The 17,242-nt window shown below is 41.1% G+C and overlaps 2 protein-coding genes across 2 annotated transcripts; both read left to right on the plus strand.

Moving 5' to 3' along the window:
* The first annotated feature begins 2,884 nt into the window (after nt 1-2,884).
* OR10G1C (olfactory receptor family 10 subfamily G member 1C) lies at nt 2,885-3,841 on the plus strand. Its single transcript, NM_001389796.1, has one exon. The coding sequence runs from the start codon at nt 2,885-2,887 to the stop codon at nt 3,839-3,841; it is 957 nt and encodes a 318-aa protein (NP_001376725.1).
* A 10,616-nt stretch (nt 3,842-14,457) lies between these two features.
* OR10G3 (olfactory receptor family 10 subfamily G member 3) lies at nt 14,458-15,399 on the plus strand. Its single transcript, NM_001390723.1, has one exon. The coding sequence runs from the start codon at nt 14,458-14,460 to the stop codon at nt 15,397-15,399; it is 942 nt and encodes a 313-aa protein (NP_001377652.1).
* The last annotated feature ends 1,843 nt before the right edge of the window (nt 15,400-17,242 follow it).

Genomic DNA, 17,242 nt, shown 5'->3' on the forward strand with positions numbered 1-17,242 from the left:
CTAATAAAAAGATAAACAAAATGTGGTATAGCTATAAAATGGAATAGCAATCAGCCAGAAAAAGGAATGGAGTTCCGATACATACAACTACATGGATGAAACTTGAAAATGCTATGCCAAGTCAAAGTGACCAGGCACAAAAGGCCACATATTACATGACTTCACTTATATGAAATGTTCAGAATAGGCAAATCCATAGAAACAGAAAGCAGATTAGCGTTCACCAGGAGTGGGGTGGAAGAGGGTTTTGGGACAAATGAAGTTATTCAAGAGTTAGACAGGAGTGATCATTCCACGACTTTGTAAATATACCAAGAACAATGGAATTGTACAGATTGAAAGGGTGAACTCTACAATATTTCTATTAACTTCAATAAAGCTATTCTTTTTTAACTTGTTTAAATCAATGTTGATACATATTGGAGAATTCACTATAGTTAAAATCAATACATTTTGGAAAAAAAAAAAACTATTTATTGAGCTTTGCTGTGGACACAGTCCTGTTTTGCAACCTGTTGTCTGACTGGGATTTTGAATCTTTATTGCTCATTTTTGTCATGCAAAGTCAGCATCATCTCCCCTCATGGAAGGCCTGTGGAATCAAGAATGTTGAAGCTACTCTGGGCCCATGGGAAAGTCAGGCTTTCCTTGGCTTTCATGAGTGTGTATTAATTCCTCACTTACAGCTGAATCCACCCTCTTGTATACCAGCAGACTTGTCCAGCAGTCAATGGATAACAAATGTGTTGGAAGCCATGTAACGAAGATTAGTTCAACCATTGAAAATTAAGTGCATTTTCAATGCATTTTTCGAGTAGAAAGTGGGTGAATGCGTGGTCCAACAACACTTCAAAAAAAAAAGGATCACAGAAATGAGAGATTATGTCTTTCATCCAACAGATAGTGTTGTTCTCATAGTTCACTTTCTACACAATGTAGAAATGATTTCTGCTTGCTGTCACAGCAAAAAAAAAAAATAATGAGGATCAGGGGACTGCAGTTCTCTTGAGGGAAATGTTCTGGTTAGAATTTCCAAGAGGTAAATAATTTTCTATAAATCTCTTGACAGTGTTTTGCTAAAAAAAAAAAAAAAAAAAAAAAAAAAAAAAAAAACCTCAGTCAAAGGAGATCCAGCTAATAATTTAACCAACATAAAATCCAAGACATTTAAGTAGAGAAGTCACAATCTACAAAGAGCCTCCAAGGGCAGAAGGTCTCACAGATAATTAATAGAGTCAGTGTGTCAATTCCATTCCAAAGCAAAGATCCAGGGAGCCATCACCACAAGCCCAGAAGATGCTCTGGAGGAGGCTGTCCTCACCTGCAGGGCCATTCTACCCAAGAAAGGCCAGCCTCCACCAACATTTTGGTGCTGTATTCATGTGAGTTCAAACCGGAAAGCATTTCTAAAGTCAGGTCAGTTCACAAGAGGAGCAAAGACATAGTTTAGAAATCACAAAAGTTTCAGAACTTTATCAAAAATCATATTTAGGTTGTCTCTTTTCCTTATCTTTTTTCCTTACTTCATCCTCTGCTCACAGAGTTCATATGATAAGTGTATCAAGTCTAAATGAGCCTCTCTCCAGATTTGGGAACTTTCTTCTTTGAACATTTTAGCACTTATCTTTTATTTTCTCTATTTAGGGGAGAAAGGAAAGCAGCATAAATCATGCAACAGACTCAGTATTACAGAGCAAACACAGAACGAGTTCCCTAACCCTTCTTCCCCCAGGGATGAGTACACTGGGTGAACGTAATTGAAGTTTGGAAGGCCTTCCGTTTCAAGTACCTTTCCTTTAAAAAAAAAAAAGAAAAAGAAAAACTTCTTCTTTTGTATTGTGGTACAGCCGATTAACAATGTTGTGATAGTTTCAGATGAACAGTAAAGGGATTCAGCCATACATATACCTGTATCCATTCTTCCCCAAACTCCCCTCCCATTTAGACTGCTATATAATATTGAGCAGAGTTCCATATACTATACAGTAGGTCCATGTTGGTTATCCATTTTAAATATAGGAATGTGTACATGTCCATCCCAAACTCCCTAACTATCCCTTCTTCCATCATTCCCACCAGCAACCGTAAGTTCATTCTCTAAGTCTGTCTCTTTCTGTTGTGTAAGTTCATTTCTATCATTTCTTTTTAGATTCCACATATAAGAGATGTCGTACGATATTTCTCCTTAAAGCACCTTTTCTTAAGCAAGATTTTTTTAATGCGCGGGACAAAGACACTGACGGATAATCAGAGCGATAAAATATGGATTCTGCCTCCCGACTGAATCCAAACGCTGTTCACTGTCCTTGCTTTACCTCTCTGCTCATGCTGCCTCACAGCCTGAAAGGGCTGTGATCTGAGTCTTGTCCAAAAGATTAGCAAGGTTAAAAGACCCAGTGACGGGTCCTTCCACATCCTTCAGTCCTAGTGATTTGTATCATCTCTTGACAGGAAGAGTCCCAACCCAAAATGTCCCACACAAAACCCCAGTTCGTTGTAGACATGCCAGAAAGAGGCCAATCCTTTGAGATAATCTGATTTCTTTCAAAGTGAAAGAGACATTGCTAGCAAAGGGCTCAAAGTGATTGAGCCTCTGGGTGAAGGGGAGCCAAGACAACAGTTTATCCTATGACTTCCTACCTGACCTAGTAGGAAGGTCTCATTTCTCCCTGACTTTGCTTTTTCATTGCCACCTTCTTACATTCCATGCCCAGCAGCCTCTCCCTTGAATGCCACGCCAAAAATACTTTTTATATAAAATGTAGATGTGTTCTGTTTACCTCCTAGACTCTGGTCATCAGACAAAAGTATTCTCCCATCACATCTCTGTGTTGTATTTCCCTTGCCTGACTGCATCATTCATCTTAGCAGACTACAGAAGAACATGGGAAAGACTAGCAACACATCCCTGGACACTGTGGTGACAGATTTCATTCTCCTGGGCTTATCTCACCCCTCGAGGCTAAGGATTCTCCTCTTCTTGCTCTTCTTCATCATTTACATCCTGACTCAGCTGGGCAACCTCCTCATTTTGCTCACTGTGTGGGCTGACCCAAAGCTCCACACTCGCCCCATGTACATTCTCCTGGGCGTGCTCTCATTCCTGGACATGTGGCTCTCCTCTGTCATCGTTCCTCGGATTATTCTAAACTTTACTCCCGCCAGCAAGAGAATCCCGTTTGGCGGCTGTGTGGCTCAACTGTATTTTTTTCATTTCCTGGGCAGCACTCAGTGCTTCCTCTACACCTTGATGGCCTATGACAGGTACCTGGCAATATGCCAGCCCCTGCGCTACCCCACGCTCATGAATGGGAGGTTGTGCACCATCCTTGTGGCTGGAACTTGGGTGGCTGGCTCTGTTCATGGGTCCATCCAGGCCACCCTGACATTCTGCCTGCCCTACTGTGGGCCCAACCAGGTGGATTATTTTTTCTGTGACATCCCTGCAGTATTGAGACTGGCCTGTGCAGACACAACTGTCAATGAGCTTGTGACTTTTGTGGACATTGGGGTAGTGGCCGCCAGTTGCTTCATGTTAATTCTGCTCTCCTATGCCAACATAGTCCATGCCATCCTGCAGATTCACACTGCTGATGGGCGGCGCCGAGCCTTCTCCACCTGTGGCTCCCACCTAACCGTGGTCACAGTCTACTATGTCCCCTGTATTTTCATCTACCTTCGGGCTGGCTCCAAGAGTCCCCTGGATGGGGCAGTGGCTGTGTTTTACACTGTTGTCACTCCATTACTGAACCCCCTCGTCTACACACTGAGGAACCAGGAAGTGAAGTCCGCTCTGAAGAGACTAGCCTCAGGTAGAGGGGCTGGGAGTGAAAATAAGTAACTAGAGGCTCAGGGACTACCTACATCATCATTGCTACAGCTCTTTTCAGCAATTGCTGCATGTGGCAGATATTCAAAAGTAGTTTTGGTTTATGCTGAATAGAGTGTAATTCTATTAGGAAGAAGCTTCTAATGCTATGCTGCATACATGCTCAGTTGTGTCTGACTCTTTGTGACTCAATGTACCATAGCCTATCAGGCTCCTCCATCAATGGGATTCTCCCCGCAAGAATACTGGAGTGAGTTGCCATTTCCTCCTTCAGGGGATCTTCTCAGTCCAGGCATGGAACCCACATCTCCTGCATTGGCAGGTGTATTCTTTACCACTGAGGCACCTGGGAAGTCCTGCTAGTGCTGTATTTAATCTCATTAAATTATCCGTCACTTTTTTGCACTTTTCTGGGGAAAAGCACAGTCTACAAACAAAGGTTGAATACGAGGAATAAATGCTCTATGTAGAAAGGGGGATTACACAAGCCAAATTTGAGAAAACCCAGCATAATGCTGCCCATCTACTCTTCATCCCCTTTCTTCATTCCTGGTTTCCCAAGCCTCTGGGCATTGAGGATTGTTTTGCTCATCTCAAGGCAAATCCATCCATCCAAGCACTTGGTGCAATCTCTGCACAGACTGTCTCCTTCCTTCCAGCCCCTCTTCACCATACGGCAATTCACTTAATTCTGTTTGCTCTGCTTCAGGAATATCTCTCTGCCTTCCTAAGTGGTCTCTCTCCTTATCATCCTCATCTTCATTCACACCACTAGAATAAGTTCTACTTTCTGAAACGTAGAACTAAATACGTCATTTCTTTCCTTGTAAACATTCACTAGCTCTCTAACATATATAAATAAAGCCAGACCTCAGCTTGGAATTTAGTCCCCTGCAGTCTGATCCCAATATACCTCATCTCCCAAGGTCCCTCCACCTCCCCTTTCTCTCCTACTCCCATTAATTTCCCTGCTGCTGCTGCTAAGTCGCTTCAGTCGTGTCCGACTCTGTGCGACCCCATAGACGGCAGCCCACCAGGCTCCCCCGTCCCTGGGATTCTCCAGGCAAGAACACTGGAGTGGGTTGCCATTCCCTTCTCCAATGCATGAAAGTGAAAAGTAAAAGTGAAGTCGCTCAGTCGTGTCCGACCCTCAGCGACCCTATGGACTACAGCCTTCCAGGCTCCTCCGTCCATGGGATTCTCCAGGCAGGAGTACTGGAGTGGGGTGCCATTGCCTTCTCCTTAATTTCCCTGCTACTCCTTAAACATTCCCTATCCAGTTAGCCCTCCACATCCAAAGTTGATTGAATCTGAAAATGTGAAACCTGTGGCTATGGATGCCATCATATTCAGAGTACTACACCATCTTATATAGGGACTTGAGCATCAGGGGATTTGGTATAGGGGGACTCCTGGAACCAACCCCCTGCGGGTACTGGGGATGACTGTACTTTCCTGTTTCTGAGCTTTTACTTATTCCTGTGTGAGAAATACCTTTCTTCCCTCTCCACATTGATAAACTGATGTCTTATGCTTCCTACAAGACATAGGAGGATGGGGAGGACCTTTATTTCTACAGGAAGCTTTCTCTGATTTTCCCAGTGAAAACTTATATCCTCCTTGTATACAAGGACTTGTATTCCCATAGTCCTTTGTATTTTATAATAGCACTTATCAGGTTCCTCTGTCCATGGCATTTTCCAGGCAAGAATACTGGAGTGCGTAGCCATTCCCTTCTCCAGGAAATCTTCCCAACCCAGGGATCGAATCCGGGTCTCCTGCACTGCAGGCAGATTCTTCGAGCCAGCAGGGAAGCCTGAAACAATTATCACAGGCTGGTGTGTGTTGTATTCAAATTGGAGTCCTTGGAGAAGATAAAGGGCATTTCACTAGTGTTTGTGCCACAGCCCCCTTTTCCCTAATATCTACTAACTGGCACTGTGGTAGAGATAGCTACCTGCCCACCAGAATCCAGTCTCTCCTTCTTCCCTAGCCAGATAACTGTAGATGGAGCAGGGCTTCCAAGTATGGTCATATTTCAGAGTTCTCCCAAACTGAGTAAGAGAAGAGTTTATGTGTATGTATAATCCTTCCAGGTCTGGCCCTCAAACGTGGCACAGGAACTTTTCCATGATTTTTCCTACTCTGAGCTGAAACTGGCATACAACAGGGACGCAGCTTCATCAGCAGAACCTTGTAACCAAGTGGAAATGAATCACCTGCCAGCTTGGAGCGTTCACTTAAGAATTTTAAGTGAAAGGAAAATAGACCTCTAACTTCTTTAATCCACTGATTTCTTACTGAGTTACTTTGTTAGCAGTTTCATCTCATCCTAATTAATACTTTATTCAATCAATAATTTTTAACTGAAAATTAAAACAGCACTGGGAAAGTCTTTTGAACTTCATTCAAATTATCCAAAGCACCCAGAAAACTTTTTGGCCAATTACTATAATGCCCAATAGCCATAGATCTGGAGTCCACCTGTTCCATCATTCAGTGGGCCAGTCAGTTAATCAAGCAATGTCCTTCTGACCAGGTCAGGGTGATACAAATGACCTTGATTTATCCTTTATGATCTGTCCTGCTCTTATCTGGAGAAACAAGAAATACAGGGCAGTATATGAGCAGGTGTCAATAACTCCTTCCAGAAAATGAAGGACCAAGTAAATATGTTCTTTCATTTGCTGACAGTTTTTTCACCCATTTAGATGTGTGAGGTCATAGTAAGCCAATTTGAGGGGAGATTTTTTATTTTACTTCAGTGAGGTACATATTGTATAAACATTACCATCTTAATAATTTTTAAGTGTATGGTTCAGTGGTATGAAATACATTCACATCATTGGGCAACCATCATGACCACCCGTGTCCGTAACTCCTTTCACTCTATAAAATGGAAACTCAACACCCATCAAACAATAACTTCTATTCTCCCCTTCCACAAGTCCCTGGCGATCATCTTTACACATTCTGTCTCTATGATTTTGACTTTCCTAAATACCTCATACAGTGTTTGTCTTTTTGTGATTGGCTTATTTCATTTAGTATAATGTCTTCCAGGTTCATCCATGCTGTGGCATATTGTGGAACTTTCTTCAATTTTAAGGCAAAATAACATTCTGTTGTGTGTATAGGCCATATTTGTATTTCCGTTGATGGACTCTGAAATTGTTTCCACACTGTAGCTATTGTGTATAATGCTACTCTGAATATGGGTCCTCAAATATCTCTTTGAGACTCTGCTCTCAGTTCTTTGGGGTATACGCCAGGAGTGAAATTGATGGATCATATGGTTATTGTATTTTTTGTTTCTTGAGGAATCACCATGCTTTTTTCCACAAGGGTTGTACTATTTTTCGTTTCCACCTAACACTACACAAGAGGTCCTATTTCTCCACATCCAGACCAGCACCTGCTGTTCTCTGTTTTTCTGATAGTAGCCATCCTCATGAATGTGAAGTGATAGCTCGCTGTAGTTTGGGTTTTCATTTCTCTAATAGTGATGCTTAGCATATTTTCATGTGCTTTTTGGCCATTTGTATATCCTCTTTAGAGAATATTCTGTGTATCTCTGTTAGATTTAGTTGGTTTAGTGTGCTGAGTCCTCCATTTCCTTATCTTCTCTCTGGCTGTTCTATACAAGTGGATTAAACTGTCAAGTCAAAGTCAGAAATTGACAGAATAGATTAAACACATTATGAAACGATATGCTATGGGCAAGAGACTCAGTTGAGAGACAAAGACACAAACAAGTTGAAGGTGAAAGGGTGGCAAAAGATGCCAGAGACAAGGAAGACATCACATAGCAATAAAAGTTTCAGTACAGCAAGAACATATAACAGTTATAAACATTTACATGCCTAATAACAGATCATCAAAATATATGAAGCAAACCTAACAAAGCTGAAGGGAGAGATACACTGTTCTACAATGATAGGTGGAGTCTCCAAGACCCCACTCATGATAATGGATAGAACAGCCAGTTAATAAAATAAATAAGTCATGGGGATGAAAAGCACAGAATAGGGAATATAAACAATAAATATTGTAATAATTTTAAAAGATGACAGATAGAAAATAGACAACATGGTAATTGCCTCCTAATTTATATAAATATTGAATAACTTTGAAACTAATGTAACATTATATGTCAATTATACATAAATTTTCTAAAAAATCACTGCCCAGAGAGTATGACAAAGTATTAGAGATAACAACTAGATTGGATGACTTCTCATGTTCCTCTAACCCTGAGATTCTGTGCTTCTTCTATGTGGTTTTATCTGAGCACCTTAGTGTTTATGAAGTATGAGTTCATAAAATGTGAATGTACCACTATGAAAACATTTTTGACCTGTAACAACTACATTGGTTTTTCCTTCCTTTTTTCAAATTTGTTTTTGGAAGAGAAAAGAAATCACAGATGTGAGGTTATCAACAAGCCCTGTTAAGCCCCATTGCCTTTGTTCCACCTGATGTTACAAAGCTGGAAAAAGCTTTTAAAAACAAAAACAGGAAAAAGCTAGAAACTAAGGGAGTTCCCCAGGAAACAAACCATAGATACTGGTTTTGTCTTATCACAGGGGTGCTATTACAATATTCCCTAAGCCAGAGGTCTCACACAGATTAATTAACCCCGGGGAAAATAAAAGAAGTAACAGACACAAGAGACCAACTTCAGCAGTTACCTTCAGCGGGAGCAACAACTCTTCCCCAAGTTTGTATGGAGACTGGAAGAGGATGTCTACATATTACCAGGCAAATAATAAATCAAGTTCAATAGTTTGGTCCTTCATTTTGATCCAGCCAGAACTAACTAATTGGGTCTTCCACCATAAGCTCTTCACAATAACTTCTGCTGAACCTTGGATCCAAAGCCATTGAAATCTCTCTCGAAACAGATTTATATCTCTTCTTCCGGGTTGAAAAAGAATTTTTTGTAGATGCTGACACCTCCAGGTAAAGGTGATTCTCTCTCCGCCAAATAGCACCTGCCCTAGTCCTATCCAATTTCCCAGAGTTAAATGTCACCTACAAGACTTGATCACTGAAGTGCTAAAAAAAAGAGGAAGCTATTTCCAAATATAAATGACTGCGAAGTAAGTTTCAGATATAGATAAATCCTTGGTCCAAACACTGTGTAAGGGGTTTCTCCATCTATGTCACTTTACTTCTTATTGTCTTTCCTTGCTTCATTAGTCAGTATTCTTCTCTTTCATCTCTCTTTTCTCTTTTAGAAATTTTCTTTACTGCCTGTTATGTCTTAACTGTGGGATTTCCAGGTGGCTCAGTGGTACAGAATCCGCCTGCCAGTGCAGAAGACACAGATTTGATCCCTGAGTCAGGAAGCTCCCCTGGAGAAGGGAATGGCAACCTATTCCAGTATTCTTGCCTGGAAAATCCCATGGACAGAGGAGCCTGGCAGGCTTCAGCCTCAACCCATGGTGTCCAAAGAGTCAAACATGACTTAGTGACTAAACATGCCTGCACACACACACACACATAAGTCTAACTATACAGTTACCACATAAGCCTTTTTATATCAGGATAAGTCTCCCCAAGCCTCTATTAGCTATGTCTTTCTCCAAAGCTACCCTTCAGAAGCTCATTCACTGCCTACACTCAGTGCCAACCAGAGAAGGTAAGAGCATCTTGGAGTTCTCTGGTGGTTCCATCTTTGCCCCTTGCTCTTCAGTCCTTGTCAAGTCCCTTCTCCCACCTGTAAGATAGATACTTTACCTAAAATTTGAAGACTGAAAGATGGATGTTGAATAAAACTATAATCTGATTTCTGTGATAGTGACTATTTTAAACAGACATTTTAAATTCATTGCTCATACAAGTGTTATATTTTAGTTTCATTTCTCAGACAATAATTCAAATTTTCTCATCTCATTGAATATATGTATATATTCATTCCAATGTTATTCCTCTTTATATTATTTTCAGTTTTATATGTCTTATTGTAAAATTCAGAAAATGACAATAGATTATATGTTTTCCAAGTATTTGGAATGATTTTTATAGACTAAAAAATTTCCTTGAGTTGATTTTCAAAAAATGATGGATTTTTGAATGGTCATTTCTTTGTGGCCATTTGAGACATGGTGACTGGACTTAAATATGTAATTTGGGACCAGAATTAAGAAAAATTCATTTATTGAAATGGGGTCAAGCTTGTGCCTTTGCCTAATTTAAAAAGAAGTCTACCCTCTGGGCAAATCAGCCACTAACAATTTTTTAAATGACTGATATTATAGATTTATAGTCAGTTTGTGGTCCCTAATGATTCCTATACTTTTTTCAAACATGTTTTTACTAGATGACCCTCTGCATTTTAACCAGGCCACAATTCAAAAATACATTGCATCAATATCTTCACGGTTTAGATCTCTATGAAATGAAAATATTGCCAACCCCCACAGGGAATGGTCTACTTTTTAAAGAATTGCTCAGTGTAATAGAATGCCAGACAATGAAAGAAGATGGACAAGAAGATGGATTCACAGATTCGGGTTAACAAAATTTGACTTGTTTAGTTTTAGAACTTGCACTTAATTCTACTACATCTAGTTTTAGAAACAGAGCAGTAACACCAGGTTAGAATCTTTGATAGAATGAACCTTCAAACTCTTAAAACTGTTATTTAGATCACAGACAAGTCTCTGGCTTCAGGACACTGAGGGTTGATGTTACAAATGAATTTTTTAAACTCTTGATGATTTAGCAATCTTAAATAACATGATTTACTAAAATATTTTGGCTTATTTGTGGGAAGAAATGTAAAGTAAAATGTAGAAATGAGTACTAGACTGAAAAGTATAAAATTTGCTTGGAGTACTTAGCACTATCCAACTATGGGGATCCTTTGTCATTTAACACCTCAAAGCATCATGAGGACACCACAGAGATATAAAATACCATCACTATTCTGAGTTCATACCACCCTAATCCTCTGAGGTTTCATCAGTGCTATGTTTTTTCTGTTTGCACTGTATTCATCTCTCTGTCTCTTTCTCTGTCTCTGTCTCTCTGGCTCTCTCCCCTTTCTCTCTCTCTCCCCTTTCCCTCTCTTTCTCAATCTCTCTTTCTCCTACCCTTCCCCACCTTTTTCTCTCTCCCATCCTTCATCTCTCTCTTTCTCTCCAATTCTATTATTGAAAGACTTTAGGCATCTTGGACCCCCATCTGGGATATTAATGAATCAGAATAAGTAGAGGGGTATTCACCCAATGGACACCAAGTTCATGCTTGGAGACCTATGATAATTGGCAGTGGCACAAGGAAGAAGGTCATGACATACCAGAGGCAAAAGGAAGCTTTCCTATTAATCTTTGTGACTAAATGCAAAAGAAAAAGTGTTAAAGAATCAAAGAGCAAAGCTTAGTTGCAACTGGAATGAAATCACATTTATTACAAACAAGGCTACATCCCTTCGCCTCATCCCTCCCATTGAAATGGCCCTAAAATCTAAGAGTAAGATTAGGAAATATGATTCTTTCTAGTTCAGTTAAACAAGAATCATCACAGTATGTGTGGACTGGAATTCCCTATCTACAGGAAATCCCCAAAGAAATAACAATTCCTAGAGAATAATTCAGAGAAAAGATAATGGTCCCTAATGCAAACAGGAAAATGATATAGAAAACAAAGGAGGAAAAAATGACTAGGGAACTCTAAGTTAGGAAAATGTGTTGAAAAGAAGGGAGCCATTGGAAATAATAAAGGCAATCTAAAAGAGATACAGACTCAGGAAGAGAATAATTAGAGTAAAACTTTCTTGATATATCTTCACTACTGCCCAGAAGAAAAAAAAAACTGTTGTGTCTGAAGAAAAGATTAAAGCATTCCCTTAAGTAAAGGGACTATGTAATTTACTAAGTGTAATTCAGGGACACCTATTGCAGGATAAGTGTGCTCCATCAAATTCTTCTTGCTCTGATTCAAAACTTAGAAATATACTGTACATTTGATTCCTAACTTGGTTTCCAGAGGCCTTGGTATTAGTAAGTAGTTACTCTGATTGGTAAGTAAACCATTTCAGTCATGGGAGTGAGATCTCCTGTTATAAACTAACAAACTTATTATTTGATTTACAAGTCATTCTCTCAAGCATTTGAATAGCATCAACTGATTTCCCAATGCCTGATTCCTCTCAGAAGACCTGACCAAATCAGGTTTCTAAATCTGGAGAGTTTAACATCAAAATGTTGATGTCATATGCCAGGAAACTATAATATCCCATGACAACCAGACCAGAGCAGCTGCCCAAGCTTATTCAAACCAAGACTACCGTTGGGCACAGTCGTGAATTTTTCAAGGATGTCACTAGTAACTTAAACTTTCTGCACTTTCTGAAGTTGGGAATTAGGAAGAGGGGGCATACTTGTAACCTTGGCATCTAGAAGAGTTCTGTGGTTGACTTTTTGAAGTTCAACCTCACTGCTTTCCTGCAACTAAAATATTTAAAAAGTCACAACTGCTATTCCAGTCACTTGGAAAAAATGGGGTAGAAGGATTTCCTGCTTCTTTTCTTAAATTCTATAAAGGAAGGTTAAATAATGAGGGTTAACCTTTGATAGAGCATAGATATGACAGGTTTAGGTCAAACATTCATTGAAAAGATTTTTGAGTATAGCTACCCATTATTTGTCATTGTCAGAATTGGATCTTGAGTTTCACTCCCCATCTTAGTAGCTTCAGTAGGGAAATGAAAACACAGAGGAGCAATCAAACATGCTCAAAACCAAGAGGCAAACTGATGACCCAGATGCATTATAATACTGTATTCACTTTCAGGGTTTTCTTTCAGCAGCAGGACTCTCTGTCCATGATGTCTTATTCAAGGGTTGCCACTTCTGAGCTCTTTGTATTCACAGGAACTGGAGCACAGGTGTGAAGGTCAGGGGACTGTTAATCAGAGAGTTCCTGACAATCCCTGTTAATCAAACTCCCTTTCTATTGCTCCAGATAAAAATCAACCAACTCATTTCCATTTCTTTCTTTTTTTTTTTTTTTTTTGGTTACCCCATGAGGCATGCAGGATCCTAATTCCTCGACCAGGGATTGAACCCATGCCCCCTGCATTGGGAATGCAATATTAACCACTGGACTGTCAGAAAAGTCCCTCACTTAAATTTGTTTGACACCTAACCTCAACCCATGAGTTTAGATTACAAGAGAATCATACAACTATGGAGAGGTTTTCTTTTAATTTTTTAAAATTTTTTAATTAGAGGGCATCACCAACTCAATGAACATGGGTTTGGGTGGACTCTGGGAGTTGATGACGGACAGGGAGGCCTGGTGTGCTGTGGTTCATAGGGTCTCAAAGAGTCGGACAAGACTGAGTAACCGAATTGAACTGAACCGAGAGGATAATTGCTTTACAATGTTGTATTGGTTTCTGCCATACAACAGCAGGAATCAGTCTTAAATATACATATGTCCCCTCCCTCTTGAAACTCCTTCCCACCCCCTACCCCATCCCACCCCTCTAGGTTGAGATCCCTGTGTTATACAGCAACTTCCCACTGGCTGTCTATTTCACATATGGTAATGTGTAAGTTTCAGTGCTCCTCTCTCAATTCGTCCCACCCTTTCCTTCCCCTGCTGTGTCCACAAATCTGTCCTCAAATTCTGTGTTTCTATTCCTGCCCTGCAAACTAAAACTTATTAATCCAACCCTTTTCTTCAGGTGGGGAAATGCCAATCAAGGGGTTGGACTGAAAACTTGAAATAACTCTTCCACAATGAGGATCATTTTCTCTGTTCTAGCCATTGTGCTCTCAGCCTGCTCCTCTCATTCTTGCTTGTCATCCTCACTTCTTCTTTAATCTGATGTCTCACTACAGCCATGCCTCTTGTTTCCTGCTCTCTTCTCTTCCTTTACCACATGCCAAAGCAAAATAATAATATACAAGGAGACTGAAATACATAGGGCCAAGAACCAACCACACCTTTTCTCATATGCTTACAGCCTCATAAGCGTTCTTTTCCTTTAATTGAAAACAACTTAGAGAGTAGACTTGTGTAATACCCAGCACTGTCACACTCAACTAGCCATTTAATCAATCTATTCTATTGTCTCTCCTACAAAGGGAAGAGACATTTCCTGTTTGCATACTCCCCAGTCTATGTAAGTTTATGTCCTGGAAGAGATAAGAATGAACCCGCGGCTTCTGGAAGTTTCTCAACTGGCAGACCATCTAACAAAACAAATATCCTTTCCCACATGTGTTGTTTTCAGTTAACCCTTAATCTTTGACCTAAGTGTTCCAGATGCAAGCACCTACAAGCAAACTCTTTCTGTAAAGATCCAGAGAGTAAATACTTTAGGCTTTGCAGTCCAAACACATCTACTCAACTCTGTCATCATAGCACCAAAGCAGCTACAGACAATACGTAAGTAAATGAGCATGGCTGTGCTCCAAAGACACTATTTACAAAACAGGCCAACCAGTGCCGTAGAACTTCTCCCTATTTGTCATCTCTCCACATGAGAGAAACTTCTCTGCCACTGTGCTGCATTTCTATCATTTCTTTCTCTTATTCCTCCTCACTTCTCTCTTAGTTCCATGATAACTCCTGTTTTGTCCATTCTCTAGGTAACATCTCTGCAGAGGATGGAAAGGATCAATAGCACATTGTTGACTGAGTTCATTCTGACAGGAATTCCCTACCCACCTCAGCTAAGAACGTTTCTCTTTGGGTTCTTCCTGCTGATCTACATCCTGACTCAGCTGGGAAACCTTCTCATTCTAATCACTGTCTGTGTAGACCCACAGCTCCATGCCCGTCCCATGTACATCTTCCTTGGTATTCTCTCCATCATTGACATGGGCATCCCCTCTATCGTTGTCCCTCGCCTCATGATGAACTTCACTTTAGGCTTCAAACCTATCCCATATGGTGGCTGTGTCGCTCAACTCTATTTCTATCACTTTCTGGGCTCCACCCAGTGCTTCCTCTACACCTTGATGGCCTACGATCGGTATCTGGCAATATGCCGGCCCCTGCACTACCCCATGCTCATGAATGCTAAGCTGAGTACCTTGCTTGTGGCTGGAGCTTGGGCGGCAGGATCCATGCATGGGGCTCTCCAGGCCATCCTAACCTTCCATCTGCCCTACTGTGGGCCCAACCAGGTAGATTACTTCTTCTGTGACATCCCTGCAGTTCTGAGACTGGCCTGTGCTGATACATCAGTCAATGAGCTTGTGACCTTTGTGGACATTGGGGTGGTAGTTGCCAGTTGCTTCTCACTGATCCTCCTCTCCTACATACAGATTATTCAAGCCATCCTGAGAATCCGCACAGCTGATGGGCGGCGCCGCGCCTTTTCAACCTGTGGAGCCCATGTAACCATGGTAACTGTGTACTATGTGCCGTGTGCCTTCATCTACCTGAGGCCTGAAACCAACAGCCCCCTGGATGGGGCAGCTGCCCTCTTCCCCACAGCCATCACTCCTTTCCTCAACCCCCTCATCTACACTCTGCGGAACCAAGAGGTGAAGCTGGCCCTGAAGAGAATGATAGGCGGCACAGGGACTAAGAGTGAGGTTTGAAAGGATCGGTCCCCCACTGGAGGACCCTTCACATTTACAATTTATTCTAATGTTTAGATTTCAGTGAGTTTTTTTTTCCTTTTTCTCTTGTATGTAGCCATATAACACCAGTACAACAGGATTAAATACAGTTAAAAGTAAAATACTTTGTAGCAGTTCCTCAGTGTCTTTCTTTCAGATAAACAACCTTCAGCTGCTCCAAGAGTGGGGAGTGAGGCTAAGGCTATTAGAAGGTAGCCTGGCACATTCAGACATCCAGAGGATTGGCATACCGAAAGCATCCAATGGGCCTTTTGACCCATAAGCACACTGCTTACCCCCTCACAAGATGAATCATAGTTCTTTTGTTAGGAGAATGTTCTTCAGTTCTGTTCCACCTGTATATATATCTTAGGAGCTAGTGCTAGGGAAAAAACTATAGGGATTTCGTGGTGGTCTGGTAGTTAAACAGGGGCTGTGGGTTCCATCCCTGGTCAGGGAACTAAGATCCCACACATGGACACCAAAAAATAAAAAGAAGCTATAGATTCCGAGCCTTGTGCATCTTTACAGGCCTGACTTTGAGGACATCCTGACGCCCCTATGGGATGTGAAGAGGAACTAAACTATTTAGCCCTCCTTGCTTGCTGAAGAAATAAACCTTCTCTTAAACTGGTACTTTCATAATCCAAATCAAAGTAAAAATCCAAAAAAGAGAATACAATTAAGTCTGTCTAAATGACTCAATAATTCAGTTCAGTTCAGTCGCTCAGTCGTGTCCGACTCTTTGCGACCCCATGAATCGCAGCACGCCAGGCCTCCCTGTCTATCACCAACTCCCAGAGTTCACCCAAAGTCATGTGCATCGAGTTGGTGATGCCATCCAGCCATCTCATCCTCTGTCATCCCCTTCTCCTCCTGCTCCTAATCCCTCCCAGCATCAGAGTCTTTTCCAATGAGTTAACTATTCGCATGAGGTGGAGAAAGTATTGGAGTTTCAGCTTCAGCATCGTTCCTTCCAAAGAAATCCCAGGGCTGATCTCCTTCAGAATGGACTGGTTGGATCTCCTTGCAGTCCAAGGGATTCTCAAGAGTCTTCTCCAACACCACAGTTCAAAAGCATCAATTCGGCGCTCAGCTTTCTTCACAGTCCAACTCTCACATCCATGCATGACCACAAGAAAAACCATAGCCTTGACTAGATGGACTTTGTTGGCAAAGTAATGTCTCTGCTTTTGAATATGCTATCTAGGTTGGTCATAACTTTTCTTCCAAGGAGTAAGCGTCTTTTAATTTCATGGCTGCAGTCACCATCTGCAGTGATTTTGGAGCCCAGAAAAATAGTCTGACACTGTTTCCACTGTTTCCCCACCTATTTCCCATGAAGTCATGGGACCAGATGCCATGATCTTCGTTTTCTGAATGTTGAGCTTTAAGTCAACTTTTTCACTCTCCTCTTTCACTTTCATCAAGAGGCTTTTTAGTTCCTCTTCACTTTCTGCCATAAGGGTGGTGTCATCTGCATATCTGAGGTTATTGATATTTCTCCCGGCAATCTTGATTCCAGTTGTGCTTCCTCCAGCCCAACGTTTCTCATGATGTACTCTGCATAGAAGTTAAATAAACAGGGTGACAATATACAGCCTTGATGTACTCCTTTTCCTATTTGGAACCAGTCTGTTGTTCCATGTCCAGTTCTAACTGTTGCTTCCTGACCTGCATATAGGTTTCTCAAGAGGCAGGTCAAGTGGTCTCGTATTGCCATCTCTTTCAGAATTTTCCACAGTTTATTGTGATCCACACAGTCAAAGGCTTTGGCATAGTCAATAAAGCAGAAATAGATGTTTTTTCTGGAACTCTCTTG

Source organism: Bos taurus, chromosome 10 (assembly GCF_002263795.3).
Source record: "Bos taurus isolate L1 Dominette 01449 registration number 42190680 breed Hereford chromosome 10, ARS-UCD2.0, whole genome shotgun sequence".
In the NCBI taxonomy this organism is placed as follows: Eukaryota; Metazoa; Chordata; class Mammalia; order Artiodactyla; family Bovidae; genus Bos; species Bos taurus.